Here is a 24,027-nt window from a genome sequence, read left to right as displayed (position 1 = left end):
AACCCTTTGGTTCCAGATTGTTGTGATGATGTAAGTAACCTGCTCCACAAAAATCCTTACCCACCTCACCTATTTTTCTTAAATCCATGTACTTATCTATAAATCTCCCCCTCCCCCAGTACTTTAGAGGTATTGCATTTATGTTTTACATTATTAACTACTGTTTCATATTGATACTTTGATTTTATGGGGAGTTTTATATATTTAAATTCGTATCATTCAGTCAAGATGTGAATTGGATTTGCCTCCATTCACTCCCAAACTGTTCCGTTAATTCTGATCAACACCGTATAATTTTTGGCATTGGTTTTAAATTTGGTGCATCCCGGAGAATGTGATTATATATATATATATATATACATATATATATAAAATTTGATATTTGGCAGGTGGTTGACTATTATAAGGAAGCTTGTCGTGCACTGGAAAATTCAGAGACCGCTTCACTTATAGGGAAATTCCAGAAAGACTGGAAGAAGCCAGTACAGATGAAGATTTATTACTATGCAGCCATTGCACATGTAAGTCATTTTATATGGAAAATAAATATATTTCAATGCTTGGAATTTTGATCACCCTCACTGGAAAGCTTTGGGAAGGATACAGAAGAAATTAACCAAGATTTTGCCTGCTTTAGCAGGTATGACTTGTGTAGAGAGATCGAACAAACTTGGGTTGTTTTCTTTCTGGAGTGTTGGAGGCTGAGAGAAGACCTGATAAAGGTGTGGAAAATTATGAGAGAAATTGATAGGGTGAACAGTCAGAATCTTTTCCTTGGGACAGAAATGTCACACACTAGGGGACACATGTTTAAGGCAAAGAGTTTAAGGGAGATGTGCAGGGCAATTATTTTGCACAGAGTATTAGGTGCCTGAAATAGGTGGGCAGGAGTGTGGTGGAAGACAATTTAGTAATAGCGTTTAAGGGGCTTCCAGATAGACACATGAATATTAAATGGATGGAGGAAATCTATCAGGTGTAAACAACAGGTTTTTGATTTGATTTGCACATCGTGTTCTGCAACAATGTACGAGTTGAAGGGCCTGTTCATTGCTCTTTAAAATATTGGATTTTTGCAAAAGCACATTTTACATGGGATAACATATTGATTAACTAACTGCATTAATGACCCAGAGACCTAACTAATGATGAGGAGCTATGCATTCTCATCCCATGTAGTCATTTGGGAAATTTAAATAAATTGAATAAAGTAGGAATATTTCACAAAATGCTAAGATTGATAATTGTATACCACAAAGCCACTATGTTGTCCTAACAATTTATCTCCTTTGGTAGGTAACTTTAAGGAAGGAGTTGTACTTTTCTTGTCCATTCTAGCCTTCATGATTCAGGCTCTCAGTAACTGAGATTACCTCTGGAGCTACTGTTCTCAAGGTGGCTAACTGGAGTTGTCCCACCTTTCTAGACTTGTCAGCACAACCAATATATACTGGTCTTGCCAAAGATGCCCATATTTTATTGCAAAACTACCCCACCTGCTGTTTTTGTTTTGTTTTGACAGAGCTGCTTGCCAAAGCACAATATAATTTTCTAACTCCTGCTCTCAGCATTCTCTCAATTAAATTAATTTTGGACAAGCCTTGTTAATCAAAGGTTCAAGCTAATTTTGACCACTACAGTAAAGTCCTCCTTTGGCAATACCACAGGGTTACTGCAGTTCATAAACTAACTGGATAACAGTAGAACCAGGATCAGTTGAATTTATCCATTGTTTTTGTCTGACTAATTTTAGTTATCAATAGAAAATCTGCTGGAGGAACTTAGTTAATCAAACTGAAGGGTGAGGAGGGGGTGAATTGTAGTGTTTGGATCAAATCCTACATCATGCAGTATACTAAGAATACAAGAAAACGTTGTCCTTTCTGTTGATTAAATGCTATGGTTCATGACATTAATTGTTGGATGCCACTGATCATTGTAAAAACACTTGTTCAGCCTCACGTGGAATATTTTCATTTCTGGTTGATGAGAAGGCATTGAAGAGGGTCTATCAAAGATTTACAGGAATAGTTCTTGTGATGAGGGGCTGGAGTTACAAGGATAGGGAAGCACATTTTATTCTTTTAAAAAGAAGGCTGAGATGAGTTCTCTTAGAAATCTTTATGATGATGGATGTGGACAGAGTAGGGAATGGTAAGATGTTCCATTTGGTGACAGGGTGGAGGTCTAAAAGTTACAGGTATAAAATAGAATGAACAATCCCATGAGGAAAATCTTTATATGTGTCTGAAGAAACACTACCTGCAGATGTGATGGAGGCAGGTTTCATTGTAATTTTCAAAAATAAACGAAATCTGATAAGGAAACATTTGCAACAAGGAAGAAGGCCTACCATGATGAGTGAAATGGCCTCCTGCACCATGATCTTGTATGATTTTTGTAAGGCAGTATAAAGATCCAAGACCTCTTCTAATTAAATGAACAAAGGGAATGTTCCTGTCTATTCAATGTCTGTGACCAATTCATGCCAGTTTCTGCTTTTAAAAATGATGTAATAGTTCCAGCAGAATTTACCAACTGTCTTTTTTATAATTTTTTTTCGCACTGAACCATATCAACCAAAATATATACAAACGTTTCTCATTAAATATACACAGTGGCATTTTCTCCCTTTTTTCCCCCCTCCAAAACCAATAAATATTCAACATATACAATACGGTTTTCATTTGTTAAATACATGTATTATGTTTGATTTAAATATATGTTTAAGGGTATTATTTTAGTATTGATATTTTTTTTGTTGTTAGTAATTTTTTTTGTTGTTAAGTTTTATCCTTTTTTTTGTAAGTGGGGTTTTTTCTATTTTATTTACAACGTTGTTAATTAATTCTTCACTCTTTATTTTGGGGGGGAGGGTTGGACTTATTTTAAATTAGATGATTAATGTTGTGTTATAATTATTGGGGGGTTAATTTGTGTAGTTTAATGATGTAGTATTATAATTTTTATTATCTTATTTTTTTATTATTTCTTTAAATGTAATTTTTATTTTATTCATGTCATAAAATTTTTAATAAAGTTTTAAAAAAAACATATACAATACGATAAAACCATGAAAGAATGTCTTCACACAATGAAAAATAAACAAGAAAAATGTGTCATCTGTTTTTACACACTGAATCAAATCGTTTTGTCTTCTTATCATTTTAGGGGGTGGAGGTCTGAGGCAAGCTCTCTCTGTTCCATGTATGGTTCCTAAATTTGTTCAAATAATGTGACTTTATTTTTTAAATTGTATGTTATTTTTTCCAGTGGAATACATTTATTCATTTCCATGTACCATTGTTGTATTCTCAGGCTCTCTTCCATTTTCCAAGTTAACATTATACACTTTTTTGCTACTGCTAAAGTTATCATAATGAATCTTTTTTGCGCTTTATCCAATTTGAGGCCTAATTCATTACTACTTATGTTACTTAAAAGAAAGATCTCTGGATTTTTTGATATGTTATTTTTTGTGATTTTATTTAATATCTGATTGAGATCTTCCCAAAACATATTCACTTTCGTACATGCCTAAATTGTATGTATTGTTGTTCCCATTTCCTTCTTACAGTGAAAATATCTATCTGATAATGTTGGATCCCATTCTTTTAATTTTTGAGGAATGATATAATGTTGGATCCCATTCTTTTAATTTTTGAGAAATGATATATAAATTGTGTAACCAATTATACTGTATCATGCGTAACCTTGTGTTTATTGTTAACTAATATGGCTACACCTCTAGCTTTTGAATTATATGATGCTGCCACTATGTATCTCAGTCTCAGTCTTTCTTTAATTTGTTCTGTTCCATTTCAGTTAGATGCGTTTCCTGCACAAATGCTATATCTATTTTTTTCTTTTTTCAGTAAATTTAATAGCCTCTTCCTTTTAATTTGGTTATGTATTCCATTAATGTTTATAGTCATGTCGTTCAACGTGGCCATCTTATATCTTCTTAACACCTCTTTTCCACTTCCTCACCACCTCCACCCCACTTTTTCCCATTTTCATCTGTTTTCCCTTTTTAAACTCAATGTATGACAACACATTTAAAACATAAAATACTCCAACAATTCCCACACCCAATTTTATCTTAACCCCCAAATGCCCTCTCCCCCCCCCCCCCCCCCCTTTCAGTTGCCCCTTATCCTTTCTTGCCGGGCAACTACAATTTCTCTTTCCATTTGGGTTGCAATCTTGCTCGCAAGAGTCAACTGATTTCGCAGTGACGGTTATTCTCCCCCCCCCCTGAAAACACTTTTTTTTTTTACACATATAACAAAGCTCTCCCTTTTTTCCCCCTTCCTCCCTTCCCCTCTCTTTTACTTCTTTAGTTCTTTACATATACATTGTTTTTACATCTTTATATATACTTTATCACCTTTCTTCATTCTTATTACATCTCTTCATCTCTCCTATCCTGCAAACGCTCTGTGAATTCTTGTGCTTCCTTGGGATCCGAGAACAGTCTCTTTTGCTCCCTGGGTATAAATATTTTAAGCACGGCTGGATGTCTCAACATGAATTTATAACCTTTTTTCCATAGAATCAATTTTGCTGTATTAAACTCTTTCCTCTTTAAGAGTTCAAAACTTATGTCTGGGTAAAAAAATATTTTTTGACCCTACCCTTGTATTCCAATGGTTTATTATCTTCTCAAACTTCAACCCTTGCCCGCTCCAGTATATTTTCTCTTATCGTATATCTCAAAAATTTTACTAAGATGGATCTTGGTTTTTGATGTGTCTGTGGTTTTGGAGCTAGTGCTCTGTGTGCCCTTTCTATTTCCATTTCTTCCTGAATTTCTGTTGTTCCCAGGACCTTCAGGATCCATTCTTTTATAAATTCCTTCATGTCTGTGCCTTCTTCACCCTCCTTCAGCCCCACTATTTTTTTGTTGTTTCACCTACTATAATTTTCCAACGTATCAATTTTCTGAGGTAACAACTCTTGTGTCTCTTTAATGTTTTTGTCACTTCCAATTTTCCTCTTAAGTCATTTACTTCCATTTCTACAGCTGATTCTCGTTCTTCCACATTTTCTACTCTTTTCCCTATTTCTGTCATGACCTGTTCTAAACTTTGCATTTTTTCTTCTGTTCTTTTCATTTTTCTTTTAATTGGACTAAATTCTCATGACAACCATTCTTTTAATGCTCTTATTTGTTCTTCAAAAAAGGCTTTATCTATATTCTGTCCATCTGTTTTACCTTCTATTTCTCTGTGAAGATCTTGGTCGTCTTCCTCCTCCTCTTCTGTGTCTTCTTCTCTGTATCTGTGTCTCTTCTGATTCTCCTGATGAGTTGCTTGTATCACTTTGTCGGACCTCTTCTTGCTGGGCCTCTTGTTGTGGGTCCTCCCTTCCTGGCTGCTCATCTGTTGGGTCTCCTGCTGCTGCTCCTCTTGCCTTTCATCCCGTCGACTTTCTTCCTCTTCTGGTTCCTCACTTTCTCTCCTGCCGCCTTCCTTATCTTCCAGCTGAGAGCCCTGGTGTCGCGCTGTGGTTGCCCGCTCCTCAGCTGAGCCCCCCATCCAGTCGGTGTTTCCTTTTATCTTTGATTGCGCACGCGCGACTCCTCACGTTAGTGCAGTTGCGCACATTTGCTTGGCTCATAGAGCCATTTTTGCAGTCCACTGGTTGGGGGGGGTCGCGACTCCGCGGGGCCGGCACCAACCTCAGAGATCAGGGGCTCTTCGCCACCACGGCTCCCTGTTCCTTCGTGCAGGTAAGGCCTTCTTTCATTTCCGGTGACTTTACTTTTTTCCCCATTTTTACTTTTTCCTTCTGGGGTGCCATCTTTCTCTTCTCTGCAACTTTATCTTCTATTTCTTATACTTGATATTTGTTAAGCTTTGTCTTTTCTTAACATTTTTTTCTTTTTTTCTGGAGAGGGCTGGTTTTACCCTACCAGCCACTACTCCATCACAATATACTCCACTACTCCTCCAATATACCAACTGTCTGAAGTTGTCTGCAGTACCATATCTTTGCACATATAAACAAACAAATGCATATAATGTGCACAAAATCATAAATTTAGTAAAAAATATCTTTGTATAACGCACATGTGTATATACCGTGCGGGTGTAGTATTCTACATTCTGACTTACAAGAGCAATTCATGCTTTCTTGGAACACAAGACAAAGCACATTCCGTGGTCCCGCTATCTTTCACAGTTAATCTCCCTCAATTAAAACCCAATCAACTTCCCCCAGAGGTGACAATCGCCCATTATATAGATGATATCCTCCTGCAACACATTAACAGGCTTTGGAGAGAAATCAATTGAATAGATCAAAGTCGGGCTTCAGAGTTGAACAGGATTTTAATTCTGTTATGATTTAAAAAGCCTTTTTTTAAGGCCTATTTTGTTAAAAATAGTGTGCAGTTGAGAACTTTATGGTTTGATTTGATGTAATGAGGATGATTAAATTGATGCCATAGGGCAGAATCATCTAATATTGATTCAGAGGGACTTGATATGTCAATCTCCTCACTTGGGATAGGTCTGGAAAATTAAGATGCACTAGAAATTGTGTGCATTCTTTCATTACCACTGTTACATTCTCACACTAGCTATAAATTGCCAGTTCAACTTTCCCACGCCTGCTATAAATTGTGCGCATTCTTTCAACGTATAAAAATATTCTCGTATAGCACGCACAAGCATATAATGCGTGGGGTAGGGTAACCTGGTTTGTCAAAAAAAACACATAAAATGCATGCATTATGTGTTTTTTTTAAAAACAGTAATTGCTGCAATATCATTTATTTGCTTAAACTGACTATTTTAAGGTCAGTCTTGAACATGAAGGTTAAAAAAAAGGTTTCTCATGTTTAAAAGTTAAAGAGAGTTTGCGACAGACCCTTCTCTCCTTTAACATTTAATATCAGTGCAGGAAATTTTCACTTAAAAGAAGTTATTACTTTTGACTTCTCGCCATATCAAATATATTTTGGTTTATTTGATGCTCTATCAACTTCATCTACGTCTCCTGCACCTCGCTGCCTTAGAAAAGCAGCCAACATTTTAAAAAAAAATCCTCTTCTGTTATAAAGAAGATTCTCTCTCTCTCTCTCTCTCTCTCTCTCTCTCTCTCTCTCTCTCTCTCTCTCTCTCTCTCTCTCTCTGTGTACTGTATTATTTGCTATATTTGTGTGAGTTAACTTGCTGGTTAGAGCGCAAAATAAATCTCTGCATGTGACAATAAACTTGAACTGCTGTTACTTTCAGTAGAACAGCAACTCTTTTTGTTCCATAAATATAATAGATTGTTATTGTTCTCCACATCACTGATAACTATTTCCATCTTTCTCATGCTTGTTTGCTAATTAGTAATCTGAAGACTTTTTGTATTTATTATAGCTTCATATGGGCAAGCAATTAGAGGAACAACAGAAATATGGAGAAAGGGTGAGTATAAAATATTTCTTCCTCTCGTGGATTTGTAAAATCTGATTGGATTAAAATTTCTACATCTACTTGACTACATTAGAGCTAATATTAGAATGGCTTTATTTTTTGTTGTTGCAGCTCGCCTACTTTCAAAGTTCATTCGACAAGTTGAATGAAGCAATCAAGTTGGCAAAGGTAAGCTCCAGCTTGTTTATTTGAAGAATGCCTAGTATGTAGTACAAAATGATGTTGTTTTAGTGTAAAGAGATTATGCTCCATTTATTTTTTTTTAAAAGGAAATGATAGAAGAGCTCACTCATTAGATACTATTTTATATCCTTGTAGCCCAAGAGATGCTGACAGACCTGTAAATACAACTTTTGTTTTGCAATTTTAGGTTTTCTTGTAAACTTTGCTTTTTTTTTGTCAGTTTTTAACTTTACTGACTATTTCCATTGGCTGGTGAGAATTGGTATTGCACAAATACACTAAGACTGGGGTTATTGAACTAAACTGAAGCCAAGCTAAAGAGTGCTCTACATTTAATAGTTAATTTCTTTTGTAGGTTTTCTGTCATTCTCTTCTATTTTACACAAAAATGCTAGAGAAGCTCACAAGTCACATCGTGTTCTTTATGTAGAAAAGATGATGATACCAAGTTTTGGTCCTGAGCCCTTCGTCAAGCTATGAGCAAAAATCAGACAGGTGCCTAAATAAAATGGTGGGTTAAGGGAGGCGGAGGAGCAGAGGCCCATAGGCAAGAGGTCTTAGGTGGATATGGGTGGGAGAACAGGAGATATAAAAAGCTGAGGTCATGGGGGAGGGGGGGTAGCTCTCTGAATGGTGAGGGAGGGGGTGGAGAGGCAGAGGAAAGGAGACATGGTCTTCTATTTCTAAAAAAAAATAAAGTTTAACTGAATCTAATCAAGAGTCGAAGTAAAATATAATATCAGAATCATCCCATTTTAAAATAGTTACAAACTCAAAAGCTCACTGCACCCAATGTTTTACATTTTGTTAATGGGGAAATTGTATGCAACCTCAGTGGAATGTTATGGTACTGTATGGCCTATTTAAGACTTTGTCAACATTGTTTTCTTCAAGAGCCTTAGAGTCTTCAAATTGAAGACCTTTGAAGGAGAAATTGATAGCAGTTAAGAGAGAAAAAAAAACTTTAAATGCCATCTGTGCCTTAATCCTGACTGTGTACCCAGAAAGTAAATTGCAATTTCTGGCCCTCCAAGTTTGTAATTCCTTTCACTTTTTTCCTTCAGCCATATAATTGTTGGGACATCTGCTGCTCTTCTGACATCAGTCTACATTAAAAAACCAACAGTGCTTTCCAGCTAGGTCATGTTGGTAACTTCTACGTCTGAGGCAGAGGATAAATGGGTGGGGCAGGAATTGAGAAGGTATATGAAACCTTTGTGACAATCCATTGGGGAAACAAATCTGAGTGTGGGAATTGAGAAGATTTTTTATTTGCCTTCCATCATGGGTATGATCCTTGCCTGTACCCTTATGATCTGTGTTCCATTGCTGCAAAGAACCTCCTAGAAGGCCAGTGCAGCTTCAATCCTTGCTGAAACGCGACAGACATTTTTGGGCAGGTCCAAGAAAAAAAAACAATGATGCCATTGTAATTTCTTTGAACTACAAAATTGTGTTTTTAAAAATGGAAACTTTTGGAAGTTGCTAAAGGCTTTGATTCATAGAGCTGACTTTTCTATCATTAGTGAATCCTGGACTGGCCACTGGTGCCACATTTAAATTCCCCAAAACTTCCAGCCATTATGTGCAGAATCCTGGGGATCAACTGGCAGGATTACCCTCACCAGCATGGAAATCTTGCTCTTAAATAAATTCTGCTGGCTAGTTCACTGCATCCAGAGAATTGCTAAGTTATTTTCTCCTAGCTCCCTGGTGGGCAACCCTCAAATTGGGTGGGGGGGAGTCCCTCTGTGACTCCTCGTCCACTCCTCCCTTCCCTCCAATTCCCTCCTTGGCACCTACCCCCTTCGTCTGCAGGAAATGCTACACTTGCACCTACACCTCTTCCCTCATCACTATTTAGGGTTCCAAACAGTCCTTTGGAGTGAAACAACACTTGTGAATCTGCAGGAGTCATCTACTGCATGCAGTGCCTCTGTTGTCGTCTGCTCTACTTTGGAGAGTCTGGTCATAGACTGGGACATTTCTTTGTTCAGTTCCTTCATTCTTTTTGCTGCAATAGCAGGGATCTCCCAGTGGCAACCCATTTCAATTCCCTCCCCCATTCCCATGCCAACCTGTTTGAACATGGTCTCATGCACTGCCAGACTGAGACTATCTGAAAATTGGAGGAACAACACTTCATATTCCATATAGGCACCCTCAAATTTGTGACATTAACATTTTCTTCTTTGGTTTCCGTCAACATCCTGCCACCCCCCCCCCCCACCCCCTCACTGGCACCAACTGAGCGTCAAAGCTCCACGTGGGCAAGACGGGTGTTGATTTTTTTTTCCATTTGTGACATCATGTTGGCGCTAAAAAAAGTTCAGTCTTTGGATCTTCAGAATTCAGAACTTCGGATATGTGGTACCTGACCTGTAATGTTATGGTCATTATAAAGACCAGAAATCACAAATTTGAGAAGTCTCTAGAAATTCTGATAAGTAATTGCTGTAATCTATTCTCTAGACATGGGCCAGGGTGGTATAGAGTGAAAATGTAAGCTCAGATATTTGATAATGTCTGCAATATCAGTAATTGTAAAGGGGGAAAAGCTGATTGTGTAGAAAGTAAAAACCCAGTGTTGGAAAAACTCAGCAGGTCAAAGGTAAAGATACATAATCAACGTTTTGGGCTTGAGCCCTTCATCAAGGGATGAGCCAAATGTAGGTAGGCACCGAACAAACCTTTGCTTATCCCTTGATGAGGGACTCAAACCCAAAATGCTGTTTATGTATCTTTGCTATATTAAGTACACAGTTTGACCTGTTGAGTTTCTCCAGCATAGTTTTTTTTAAAAATAGGCCAACTAACAGGAGCAGCAAACACTTAAGGTGGAAAATAATACTTTGCCCTTCACAACAAGAGGATTTGAATGTAGGTGCAAAGATATTTTGGTATGATTATACAAGGGCCTTGATGGAATATTGCGACCATTTTTGGGTTTCTTTACCTAAGACAGGATGTTAATTCTGTGAATGGAGTTGATCAATATTCACCAGACTGACACTTGGAATGGCAGGACTTGTATATGTTGAGAGATTGGCTCAGAGCTTGAAGAATGACAGAAAAGCAAGACAATTTAAGAAAATACTGGGAGAGATTACCAGAAGTCAGAGAAACCGATGATGCTGGCTGGTCGGAGATTGACCATTCAGATGGTATTGACTCCTCCGATTTCAGGTTACCTCCCCCCTTCAGGCTTCCCTAATCTCTCATTCACTTCTCTATCTTCCCATCAACCCCCATGCCTTCCTTCCACCAGTTCCCTACCCCCTTCACTTCTTTCCTCTAATCAGCATGCATCTTCCTCAGCCCGAAACATTGGTTGCCCTTACTTCTTATGGATGCTGCATGACCTGCTGAGTTTCTCCAGAACATATTTGTACTGCACATGACCCCAGTACCTGCAAACTTTCTTGTTTAACTTCCTCAGCCTTCCATCTCTTTCTGCTATCACTTCTGATAATCACCCCCACTGATTTATTTGATCTTCTGTTTTTTTTCTTGCTGTTCATGATAAAGAGTTTCAGCCCAAACCATTGACTATCTTTTGCCTTTCATGGATGCTGCCTGACCTGCTGAGTTCCTCCAGCATTTTGTGTGTTGTTCCGTGGTCCACTGTTTCTTTGAAGTACTGAGATTTGTACTGGATAGGATGAAGATATAAGAAGGTATGCTCTGTGTAACAAGTAAATTAAAAGCTCAAGGGGGAAAAAAACCTAGCATTAATTGAAAACATTAGAGTGTCTGTGCACACCCTTGTAGGGGAGGAGGCATTTGCTTTGCCTGCATTCCACTGGATATCAATATCCAATACAAAAGTTGACTGAGAATTGTCCCTTTTTTCTAGGGGCAGCCAGAGACTGTACAAGAAGCATTGCGATTTACTATGGATGTAATTGGTGGAAAGTAAGTAATCAAAAGATTTATTTATAAGCATTTTCTGAGTAATTATTGCACTTCCTAATCTTTACATAATTTTCTTTTTCTCTCTTGTACATAATGTGTAATGGATCAGATGCAAACAAAGTTCTAATTAATTGCAATCTTCCAAAAGGATCCCTATAAGAGTCTGTAGTGACATCTCTCTGACTTTCTCATTTTCTTGTGCCTTTTTGCACTTTACATTGTGAATTGGATCTCAATTGGCAGACCTGTTATAGTTAAGACAGTGTAAGCTGTCCTTCATTAATTGGAGAGGTGAGTTCAAGAGCCATGAGGTAATGTTGCACCTCTATCAAACTCTGGTTGGACCACACTTGGAGTATTGTGTTCAGTTCTGTCACCTCATGATGGAAAGAATATTGAACCTTTAGAGAGGGTGCAGAGGAAATTTACCAGGATGTTGCTCGATGGGAGAACAATTCTTATGAAGCAAGGTTGACAAAGCTAGGGCTTTTCTCTTTGGAATGACGAAAGGTTAGAGGTGACTTTATTATTTAAGATTAAGAGTCACTGATAGATTGGACAGCCAGCATCTTTTCTGTGTAGATATAATGACAAATACTAGAATACTGGAGGATCTCAGCAGGTCATACGTGTCCTTTATATAGCAAAGATAAAGATGTTTCAGCTTGACCCTCTTCATCCAGCATTGTGTTTTACTTCCAACTATGGTGTCTGCAGACTTTCGTGTTTTACTTCCAAATCTGTTTAAGGTGAGTGAAGGAATGTTAAGGGGAGATCAACATTTTTTCACTCACAAATGGTAGGTGCCTGGAATGCAATGCCAGGAGTGATGGTGGAGACTGGGGCAATAGAGACATTTAACAATCTCTTAGATAGGCAGATGGATATAAGAAAATAAAGTGTTTTGGGTGTGAAGTAGGCAATGAGATTGTTGTGGAGTATGACAATATAGGTCAGCACAACTTGGATGAAAAACCTGTACTATGCTACTTTCTGCCTCGTGCTGCAATATGGTTTTTTGTACACTATTGTAGTTGGTAAGAAAGAAGTTCAGTGCATCTGCGCATTGAATGTGTATCGCTGACAATAAACTCTAGCCCTATCCTATCATGAATCATGTCAGCAATGGTTTATGTACTAGTTCACATTCGTGTTCCTAAAATGCATCCCCTCGCCTTTGTATGGATTAAACTCCACTTGCTATTTTCAGTCCACCTCACTAAAATGCTGATTGATCTCTGCACTTTAGCACTATTTTCCATATTTCCATCACCTCTGCCAATCTTTTTGTCACCTGCAGTCTTAATGATCTTGCCTCCCACATCCACATTCTTCACATGTGTTTCTCCAGTCATCTTTTCACAGGTGGCAAAGATGACACTGCAAATTTCTTCTTTGGCTTGGCTTCGCGGACGAAGATTTATGGAGGGGGTAAAAGTCCACGTCAGCTGCAGGCTCGTTTGTGGCTGACAAGTCCGATGCGGGACAGGCAGACACGGATGCAGCGGCTGCAGGGGAAAATTGGTTGGTTGGGGTTGGGTGTTGGGTTTTTCCTCCTTTGCCTTTTGTCAGTGAGGTGGGCTCTGCGGTCTTCTTCAAAGGAGGCTGCTGCCCGTCAAACTGAGGCGCCAAGATGCACGGTTTGAGGCGATATCAGCCCACTGGCGGTGGTCAATGTGGCAGGCACCAAGAGATTTCTTTAGGCAGTCCTTGTACCTTTTCTTTGGTGCACCTCTGTCACGGTGGCCAGTGGAGAGCTCGCCATATAACACAATCTTGGGAAGGCGATGGTCCTCCATTCTGGAGACGTGACCCACCCAGCGCAGCTGGATCTTCAGCAGCGTGGACTTGATGCTGTCGACCTCTGCCATCTCGAGTACTTCAACGTTAGGGATGAAAGCGCTCCAATGGATGTTGAGGATGGAGCGGAGACAACGCTGGTGGAAGCGTTCTAGGAGCCGTAGGTGATGCCGGTAGACACTGCAAATAATGCTCCTTGTAACATGTGGTATTTGTCAACCAATGGAGGGACAAAGTTGAGATCAAAATCAATTCCCACCTGAAACATACCAGATACTGTGTTCTATTTTTTTTCATATATATATGTCCACTAACTGGGCTCTAAAGCCTTGTGGCTACTTCCTTCTTTCTTATAAGACCTCATACCAAAATATGCATTTCCTGAATTTATGGCTGACTTATCTCGGTCTGTATCTTGCTGCCACTACTCACACTGCTGGAGCCAAATGGAGTCTTCTCATATAGTCAGCTCCCACGGGATATGGTAGGCAGCTAAAGAAAGACCAACGTCCAACAAGGTGTGATGTAAGAATTGACTAATCTGAGTAGAATGATTAACATGTTACTAGTACCATTATTTAATGTTTATGTCAACATCAGTGTTCCATTCTGTATTGAAAAACCATGTCGACAATGAAAATTCAGAACTATATTATGCAACTTATTTCTGTAACTTCAAATCTAAAGCCCCTTTCACGCATCCCACTAAATTGGCTGTTCAGTGTCCCGGGATAGGAATGGGGGTTTGGCTTTTCACACTTGACCACTCCTAACTGGGTCATTGAGTCCTTTCACACTTGCAAGGAGCCATCCCTGGGGTTAGGACTGTTCTACCTTCTACTGGTGACGTCATGACACATCGAGTGATGATGGACCTGCTCTAAATCATGATTGATGTTTTATGATCTTATATTTGAACAAAATTAATCATGCCTAATTATAACACAATTAAGCTTTATCTACAGCACAGTATGAGCTCTTCAGCTCCTGTCGTTGATGTGCCAACCTATATACACTTTTATAAGGGACCCTGGGAAAATGCTAGCAATAAACAGTAATAGTGGACAATTTTTAAACAGCGTGGGAAAGTTGGGAACGCTATCGCTTACAATTTATAAATACCGTGGGGGGAAAAAGTGATGACGACCTGCCCTCCAAGAATTCCATGCAGAAGAGAAAGGGCTTTATGATCAGCTGCATCATGGAGCATTTATGCCGCGTGGCATTCTGGGAAGCGAGGTCTGCCATTGGTTTTTCCCACGGTCTTTATAAATTGTGCACTAAGTAATTGATATTAATAGATGGCATAATGAGATGAAAACTTGTTTGGTAATGGAAAAAATCACGTATGTTTTACATGATAATTATTCTTTTTTTCTTAATAAGTGGTCTTTATATTTAGAATATTTACATTTAAATTTACTTTGATTAGATTTTAGTAAAAATATTTTAGTTTATATTTTAGTTTTTTTTTCTTTTTGACTCTCCTAAAGAGAGCTGGGTGAGAGGAGGAGGGGGAGATTCTTTTTTTTTCGCATAAAAATTTTTGTTATTGTTCACAATATGTACTTTTTTACTGTAGGTAATAACCTTGTTGAACGAATACCAGTTTTCCCACGCTGTTTAAAAATAGTCCCCTATTGCTATTTATTTTTTTCTCTCTCTCTCTCCCCTAGCCCCCCCCCCCAACACTGCAACTTTTCCATGGCAAAGTTTATACCTTCATTTTAATCTTCCCTCACATTCCCGCACTTACGCAAAAACCTGGGTCATTTCGATCCCACAGTGCAATTACCCATTTCACGCTTGCCTGATTGCAACGCCGGGTTTGCAGACGCCAGTGATTGTACTCGGGGTTGAGGCTGTCATTCCTTGGCGTGAGATGACATCATCTGACGTCAGTATTGAGCTGATTTTGCTTTCAAGCTTGGCACTTTAAAGGCCAATTGGTGGTTAATTCCTGGGAGCACTTGCAAATGTGAAAAGGGCTTACGTAAGCCTTGATGCTATCTGATAAATTTGCCTCTTCCTGTCGCTCCTTGTTCTGTATTCCAATTTAAATCCGTTATCACTGTTCCAGTAGTACTATGTAAGGAGTTCCCTAATTGAAGTCCCAAGGTTTACATGCTGCATATTTGGAAGATTTTCTTGTTCTCTTTGCTCCCATCTTGAAAGTCATTGTGATTTTGTTATTAACGGATATTTGGATGGGAAGAAGTATGGGCGAAATGTATTTGGGGAGAAAAGATATTTTTCACCAGTTTTGATCATTTTTTTTACATGCAGATACACTGCAGCCAAGAAGGATAATGACTTCGTCTACCACGAGGCTGTGCCACCCATCGATTCGCTTACATCTGTCAAAGGCAAGAATGTTTAAAAATTATCTCAATATTTTGAGTAATCTCTTGTGAAGCTGCAATTTTTTTTCTCAGCAGGATACTTTGTAGTGACACTAGCTCTAACCAATATGTGTTTTGCAGGATTCAGAATGTTAGAAACATTGCTTTAAACAGTTTTTCCCTTTTCTTGCTGTCATCTATGAAGTTCACTGACATGATACCAAGCCTTTCAAATGGGCAGCATATTTTTTTAAAAATTACAATAAACTACACTTTTATTTATCAACTGCATTTCTAGAAATAAATGCTTGCATTTTAAATCTTATGGTAATCTGTATTTAATAGGAGCATCTCTGGTAAAAGCCCTTCCTGTCAATCCAACTGACCCAAATGTGACAGGTCCTGACATCTTTGCAAAATTGGTACCAATGGAAGCTCATGAAGCATCATCTCTATACAGGTGAGGGAGACTGGAAACTTCAACATAGATACTGTAATGCAAGCACTGGATATTTAAAAACTAGTTTGCTTTAATGTGAGTATGCCATTACCTTGTGACATTTGTTTTCTATGCTTGCTCAAAGGATTTTTTTTCTATTTGCTTGCACTTAGTTGCAAATATAAATCATGTAAATTTTAGGAATTTGAGAACATTTGACTTTGAGATAACCCAATGGGATATTATTCTTTGTGTAAGAGCCTCTTACAGTAAGAGGGCTGGATGGGGTAGAGTTTCTCAAATGTGTGCAAGATAGTTTTCTTAATCAATACGTAGAGGAACTGACTCGGGACGGTGTAATACTGGATCTCCTGTTAGGGAACGAGATAGATCAGGTGTCTGAGGTTAATGTTGGAGAACAAATTGGGTCTAGTGATCACAACTCTGTTAGTTTTAGGGTAGTTTTAGGTAAGAGCAAAGAAGGGCCTAAAGTTGAGGTTCTGGATTGGAGAAAAGCAAATTTCGAAGGAATGAGAATGGCTTTGGGGAGTATTGAGTGGGACATGATTTTTTTCAGGAAAGGATGTAAATGAAAAATAGAGAATATTCAAAGAAGAAATTTTGAGAGTACAGAGTAGATATGTCCCAGTGAGGATCAAAGGAAAGGCTGGAAGTCATAGGGATCCTTGGTTTTCGAGGAATATTGATTGGAAATTTGGTTAGGAGAAAGAGGGAGGTGTACAAGAGGTATAAACAGCAGGGTGATGAGAAATTGAAAGAGGACTACAAGGAGTGTAGAAAAAAATCTTAAGAAAGAAATTAGAAAGGCCAAAAAGAGGCACGAAGAGGCTTTGGCAGGCAGAGTAAGAATAAATCCAAAGGGTTTCTATAGGTACATTAAAAGTAAAAGATTAGTGAGGGATAGAATTGGACCCCTTGTAGATAGGGAGGGTAGGCCGAGTGAAAAGTCAGAGGAGATGGGGGAAATTTTAAAAGATTTCTTTTCCTCGGTATTCACTAGGGAAAAAAAATATATTGTACCAGTTGAAGTAAAGAAAAATAGTGGGGAGGTCATGAACGGAACCAATGCCTGAAGAGGGTGCACAAAATCAGTGAACCGGTGCGGACTCAAAAGGCCAACGTGGCCTGTTTCCGCTCCGTAAATGGTTATATGGTTATATAAGGATAACCGAGGAGGTAGTGATGGCAGTGTTTAAAAAAAGATAAAGGTGGACAAATCTCCAGGTCCGGACAATGTATTCCCAAGGACACTCAGGGATACTAGTATACAGATAGTGGGGCCATTAACAGAGATATTTAGGATGTCACTGGTCACAGGGGTAGTGCCAGAGGATTGGAGGGTGGTTCATGTTGTTCCGCTGTTTAAAAAAGGGTCCAAATGTAAGCCTGGAAATTATAGACCTGTGAGTCTGACGTCTGTGGTGGGTAAGTTGATGGAAAGTGTTCTGAGGGATGGCATTAACAAATATTTGGAAGAACAGGGATTGATAGGTAGTAGTCAGCATGGTTTTGTCTGGGGTAGATCATGCTTAACAAACCTTATAGAGTTTTTCAAGGGGGTTACAAAAAAGATTGATGAAGGGAAGACTGTGGATGTTGTCTTTTTAGACTTTAGTAAAGCTTTTGACAAAGTTCTCCACAGGAGGTTAGGAAAAAAGGTGGAGGCATTAGGTATAAATAAGGAGGTAGTGAAATGGATTCAGCAATGGTTGGATGGGAGGTGTCAGAGAGTACTGGTAGAAAATTGTTTGTCAAATTGGAGGCCGGTGACTAGTGGAGTTCCTCAGGGATCGGTCCTGGGTCCACTATTGTTTGTTATATATATTAACGATCTGGAAGAAGGGGTGGTGAATTGGATAAGTAAGTTTGCAGATGATACAAAGATTGGTGGTATTGTAGACAGTGAGGAAGATTACCGTAGCTTAAAAAGAGATATAGGGAAGCTAGAGGAGTGGGCTGAGAAATGGCTGATGGAATTTAATACGGATAAGTGTGAAGTGTTGCATTTTGGAAAGGCAAATCTAAAGAGGTCATATACATTGAATGGTAAACAATTGAGGAGTGCAGATCAACAAAGGGATTTAAAAGTTATGGTAAATAGTACCCTCAAAGTTGATTCTCAGGTAGATAGAGTGGTGAAGAAGGCATTTGGAATGTTGGCCTTCATAAATCGGAGTATTGAATTCAAGAGTTGGGATGTTATGATGAAATTGTACAAAGCATTGGTGAGGCCAAGTTTGGAATACTGTGTGCAGTTTTGGTCACCAAATTATAGGAAGGATATAAACAAAATAGAGAGAAGGTTCACGAGAATGTTGACAGGATGTCAGGGTTTGAGTTACAGAGAAAGGTTGAGCAGCTTGGGGCTTTTTTTCTCTGGAGCGTAGAAGATTGAGGGGAGATTTGATGGAGGGATTTGATGGAGGTGTTCAAGATTTTAAAAGGGACAGAGAGAGCCAACGTCGATAGGCTTTTTCATTTAAGAGTGGGGGATATTCAAACCAGAGGCCATGGTTTAAGATTGCAGGGGTAAAATTATAAGGGGAACATGAGGGGAAATTTCTTCACGCAAAGGGTGGTTGGGATGTGGAATAAGCTTCCGGCGGAGGTGGTTGAAGCAAGGACGTTATTTACATTTAAGGAAAGACTGGATAATTACATGGAGGGGAGTGGATTGGAGGGGTATGGACCAGGTGCTTGTCAGTGGGTCTAGGAGGGTGGGGATTTGTTCCGACGTGGACTAGTAGGGCCAAACTGGCCTGTCCTGTCCTGTGCTGTATATGGTTATATAGTGTTGTTTGCCCCTGATTTCTGTTGAGGAGGTGTGGAATTGCCCTCTGATGGGCAATACTTTCATATTAGAAAGTTGCAGGATTTTGACTTGCTTTACTAGTGGAACAATAAATACATGAGTTAGAATCGCAGCTTATTTAGAAATGGTGTGTTTGTACTTTTTAGTTGGAAATCCAGAACACAAGCAGTTCTAGGTGGTTGATACGATGGAAGATTCAAAGTGTGGAAATAGGTTACTCTTTTGAAATGATTTGTGTTGACTGAGATTGGTTGATGGATTTCCAAAGAAAAAAGACTAAAATTAGGGTGAATTATATACATTATACAGAAAAAAATTTGTTGTCAGTGTTAAGAGTCTAATGACAAATAAACCTCCATCACAAGGAAAGGCAATAAATGCCCAAACCTAAAACAACATTTTAATCAAAATTTACCAACTAAAACTTGAGGAAGACAAGTCAAAATTTCAGGAATTGGTCAAGGTTCTCCTTAAAGTGTTAGCTTTTATTTCTGTGCTCTCCTTCAAGATATCAGGCATTCATTTAGCAATTGTTATGTTTATTTGAAATAGGGAAATGGTTTGCATTATTTTCTTTAAATTACTAATTAAAATTCTTTGAAAGACTACGTTTGAGTATTTCTTTTAACAATGAGCATGCTGGATTTCCTGATTATTTGCTGTTGTATTTCATATTTGAAGCCACTTTGTTTTACACTGAATGTTGCATGACATTGAAATATATCGTTGCATCTAATCTGTGGTTTTACTGTTTCCTTTCTCCAGTGAAGAAAAAGCAAAATTACTGCGAGAAGTTGTCGATAAAATAGACACCAAAAATGAAGTCTTGGAGTAAGTCATAGACAGAAGATTAGAAACAGGATCTTTGGCCCAACTTGTCCACACTAACAAAATGTTTCACCCACATTAGTCCCACCTGCCTGCATTTGGTCCATATCCCTTTAAACCTATCCTACCCCTGTATTGGTCCAAATTCTTCTTAGATGTTACAATCTTAGCTACCTCAGTCACCTCCTCTGGCAGCCGAATCCATACACTCATCACCCTCTTTTTTTAAAAAAAACAGATACTCCCATTAAAAATCTCTCCCTCACACTGAATCTATATCCTTTGGTTATTTATTTTCCCTTACTCCCAAGAAAAGACTCTCTGTGCTCACCCAGACTATTCCTCTCATGACTCTGTATACCCTCTATGTGACTACCCCTCATTGCTCTGTGATCCAAAGAATAAAACCCTAGCCTGCTCAGCCTCTCCCTGTTGCTCAGGCCCCTGTTTCCTGACAACATTCTTATAAATCTCACCTTTCCTGTAGCACGATGACCAAAACTGAATGCAATATTCCAAATGGGGCCTCACCAATTCTTGTGCAACTGCTAACTCCATACCCTGACTGATGATGGCCAATGTGCCATAAGCAGTTTTGACCACCCTACCTGTGACTTCACTTTCTATAAGACACAACAGAAAAAGGCTATTCAGCTCATTGAGTCTGCCCTCCTATTTAATCATAAGCTGATCCATTTTCCCCACTCAGCCCCACTGCCTGGCCTTCTCCCCATAACCTTTGATACCCTGGCTAATCAAGAACCTATCAATCTCTGCTTTAAATACACCCAATGACCTGACCTCCTCAACCGCATATGGCAACAAATGCCACAGATTTGCCACCCTCTGGCTAAAGAAATTCCTCTGTTCTAAGCAGACGCTTTCAACGACCTATGTACCTGAACTCATAGATATTTCTGCTCTTTAGCACTCCAGAGAAGGTGGTACCCATGTTAGATTTTCTCTGTATTGGCAGCCATCTTCACTATCTACAATACCAAGGACTGCAATATCATGCACAAACTTGTGAATCACGGGCGACGCAGTTAGTGCAACACTGTTACAGCATTGAATCCTGTGCTGTCTGTAAGGAGTTTGTACATTCTCCCGATGTCTGTGTGGCTTTTCCCCAGGGGCTCCGGTTTCCTCCCACCCTTCAAAACATTCCGGGGGTGTAGGCCAATTGGGTGGACTGGGCTCATGGTCCAAAAGTGCCTGTTACTTTGCCCTTAAAAAAAATTTAATGCCTTGTACATTTTCATCTAATTCATTGATCTAGATGACACAGCAAGGAACCCAGCACCGAACTATGTGCCAGTCCCAGAAACCTCTTTCCACCCTCACCTCTGCTTACTTGTGACAAAACTTTTCCTCACATACACAATCTCACATCCTCAACCGCATATGGCACTCCAGAGAAGGTGGTACCCATGTTAGATTTAGTTATAGTTTCAAAAGCAATTTATTGTGAAAGTGTTGTTCATGCAAGAGTGTGTACCTCTTGAAAACTGTTAGTAAAACAAGCACTGTTTCTCAGATAAATTTTCTCAGAGTTAACCTGGAGTGAAATTTCTGTCACTGTACAAGAAGAGATGCTCATGTTTATGTTGATTATGTAGAGGAAAAGTAGGTGTTCAGTAGCTGCAAAAGCAGAGAAATAACCATATAACAATTAGAGCTTGGAAACAGGCTCTTATCCGCCAAAACACTAATACTGTCCTAGTCCCACTGACCTGCTTTCTACCCATAACCCTCCATACATTTTACATCCATCAACCTATCCTAATTTTTCTTAAAAGGTAACATTGCACCTGCCTCCCATCGGAAGCTCATTCCACACAGACACTACTCTCTGAGTAAAGAAGCTTCCCCTTGTGTTGCACCTAAACTTTTGCCCCCTAACTCTCAGCTCGTGGCCTCTTGTTTGAATCTCCCCTATCCTCAATGGAAAAAGTCTACTCTATCTATCCCCCTCAAAATTTTAAAGACCTCTATTAAATCCCCCCTCAACCTTCTACGTTTCAAGGAATGAAGACCTAACAACCTTTATCTCTTGGGTGCTGAAACCCAGGTATCATTCTGGTGAAGCTCCTCTATACTCTTATTTTGTTCACAACCATCGTATAATTTGGAGACCAGAACTGAACACAATATTCCAATACTGACATCATACCTATATTGAGCGAATTTTAGCTCACTGAGGGTTTAAAAAAAATGAAAACAGTTGATGTTGGGACTAAATCAAATTGGAATCCCAGCATGTTGTGCAAGATAATTTAGTATCTTTTAATATTTCAAATAGTGGCTTCCATTTAAGTGTGTTATCGAAGGTTCCTTCTTGCAATTGAGATCTTAAAATTTTGCCTCCTTGGAACTACAGTGTAGGAAAAAAAATCAGTATTAAAATTCTGAAAGTGATTAAATATGTTTTTTTAATTATTATTATCTGTGGTGCAATAGAAAAAGAAAAAGAATGCTAGCGGGAATAGGCCATTCAACCCCTCAAACTGTCATTTCAGTAATAACATACCTGATCATTATCCCAGTACATTTTCTTACTTTCTCCCTTGCCTCTCAATTCCTTTCTCATGCTGAAATTTCTCTCTTCTTAAATATAACTATTAGCTTGGTCTCCTTTGTCCCCTTTTAAATTGACATTTCTCATCAATTTCAGTTGGAAGTATATTGGAGAATATAGGAGAGAATTAAATTTAGTTTTACTTGGGTATATTTCTGTTAACTGGAATGGAGAAAGTGTCAAAGATGGTGACACTATTGGCCTTTTTAGTTAAATTCATTTTAAAAAATAAAATACAGTATTCTTCTAACTCGTGTCCATTGGACTTGCATGAATACCACAACTTAAAAGGATTTATTAATCACTTAATGTTTTGATACATATGATATTTTGTACCTTCTTAATTTTGTTCGTTGAGCAATTTGTTTTAAAGAGGACCATGGAGTAATTTGAAATCTGATTTATCTTTTATCCTCTCATCACAGGCAGTTCATGGATTCTTTGAGGATTGATCCAGATTCGATTGATAACTTAGATATGTATAATCACATTCCTCCTGTCCTGATGGAAAAGTGTGCAGCTTTGAGTGTCCGACCAGATACTGTGAGAAGTTTGGTTCAGTCCATGCAAAGTATGTTTAGCTGCCAATGTAAAGGCTTGTACTTCATATCATTTTTGAAATTTGTGTTTGGATAGTTTTCATTTTTGTGATGAATAACTATTTTGTTTGGTCTTTTCCTTTTGTGAATTTGTTTTTAAAAAGCGGATACATATGGGTAACATAGAAAAGGTGTATGAGAAAAATCGTGCCCTAATAGCTACATCTGTGGTATGATGGTAGTTTTTATTTGACCACTCTTTCCTAGCTGAAAATAACCAACTCAGACTATTGATTAAACCTATGCCCCCTTCTGGTTGATACAGTTCAGGGTGATGTGCATTGAAAATTGGACATTGTGTTGATCTAGATTTTGATTCCTTGGTTATAAAACAGAATATTACAGCACAGGTACAGGCTCTTTGGTTCACAATGTCTGTGCCAACTATGATACCAATTTTAACTGCACATTTCTGCCTACACATGAACTCACTGCATTACAAACAAGAGAATAACCAGAGAGTGATAGAACACTCAAAGGAATTTGTGCCTGGAGCCAGAGAAAATGGATGAGGTATCAAAATCATACTTTGCATTGGTATTCTCTATAAGGACAGAGGGATAGTGAGATGAGGGGTGATTTGCTGATATTGTTGGGTATCTTGATATCAAGGAGGAGGGGGTGTTGGGTCTCTTCAAGAGCATTAAAGTGGATAAGTCTCCTAAGCACTGGTGGGATTTATACTAGGTTATTGAGAGAGGCACTGGAAGGGATTAGAGGGCTATGAGCCAAATGCCAGTAATTGGGGTTAACCTCAGATAAGGATCTTGGAGGACATGGACAAGTTAAGGCGAGGGGCTCATTTCATGCCAACATAAACTCTTGTACTTCATCTGAAATTGACAGTTTGTGTATCTGTGTGATAATGAAATTTGTGTTCAGATAGTTTTCATTTTTGCAGCGTGTAACCAATTTATGTAGTCTTTCAATGTATTTTTTTTAAGGAAATGCCTATACCAATGCATGAATTTATCTAAATGTCTTTTAAACATTGTAATTGTACCCATCTCAACTGCTTCTCGGTCATTTCCCATAGGGCACTTGAGGATTGACCCCCCTCTGTAGTGAAGTGATCTT

The 24,027-nt window shown here is 38.7% G+C and overlaps 1 protein-coding gene across 9 annotated transcripts in view; it reads left to right on the top strand.

Moving 5' to 3' along the window:
- ptpn23a (protein tyrosine phosphatase, non-receptor type 23, a) overlaps positions 1-24,027 on the top strand; it is a 100,363-nt gene that overhangs the window by 32,966 nt on the left and 43,370 nt on the right. For all 9 annotated transcript variants that reach the window (XM_069922160.1, XM_069922156.1, XM_069922159.1 and 6 more), the window contains 8 exons: positions 390-521; positions 7,377-7,424; positions 7,545-7,601; positions 11,473-11,531; positions 15,618-15,697; positions 16,019-16,133; positions 19,711-19,776; positions 22,777-22,922. In XM_069922160.1, coding sequence (XP_069778261.1) covers positions 390-521; positions 7,377-7,424; positions 7,545-7,601; positions 11,473-11,531; positions 15,618-15,697; positions 16,019-16,133; positions 19,711-19,776; positions 22,777-22,922 — 703 coding nt within the window. The remainder of the gene's footprint in view (positions 1-389; positions 522-7,376; positions 7,425-7,544; positions 7,602-11,472; positions 11,532-15,617; positions 15,698-16,018; positions 16,134-19,710; positions 19,777-22,776; positions 22,923-24,027) is intronic.

This window comes from Narcine bancroftii, chromosome 2 (assembly GCF_036971445.1).
Source record: "Narcine bancroftii isolate sNarBan1 chromosome 2, sNarBan1.hap1, whole genome shotgun sequence".
NCBI classification, from domain to species: Eukaryota; Metazoa; Chordata; class Chondrichthyes; order Torpediniformes; family Narcinidae; genus Narcine; species Narcine bancroftii.
Note: the sequence above shows the minus strand (reverse complement) of the source record. Positions and strands in the feature narration are given on the sequence as shown.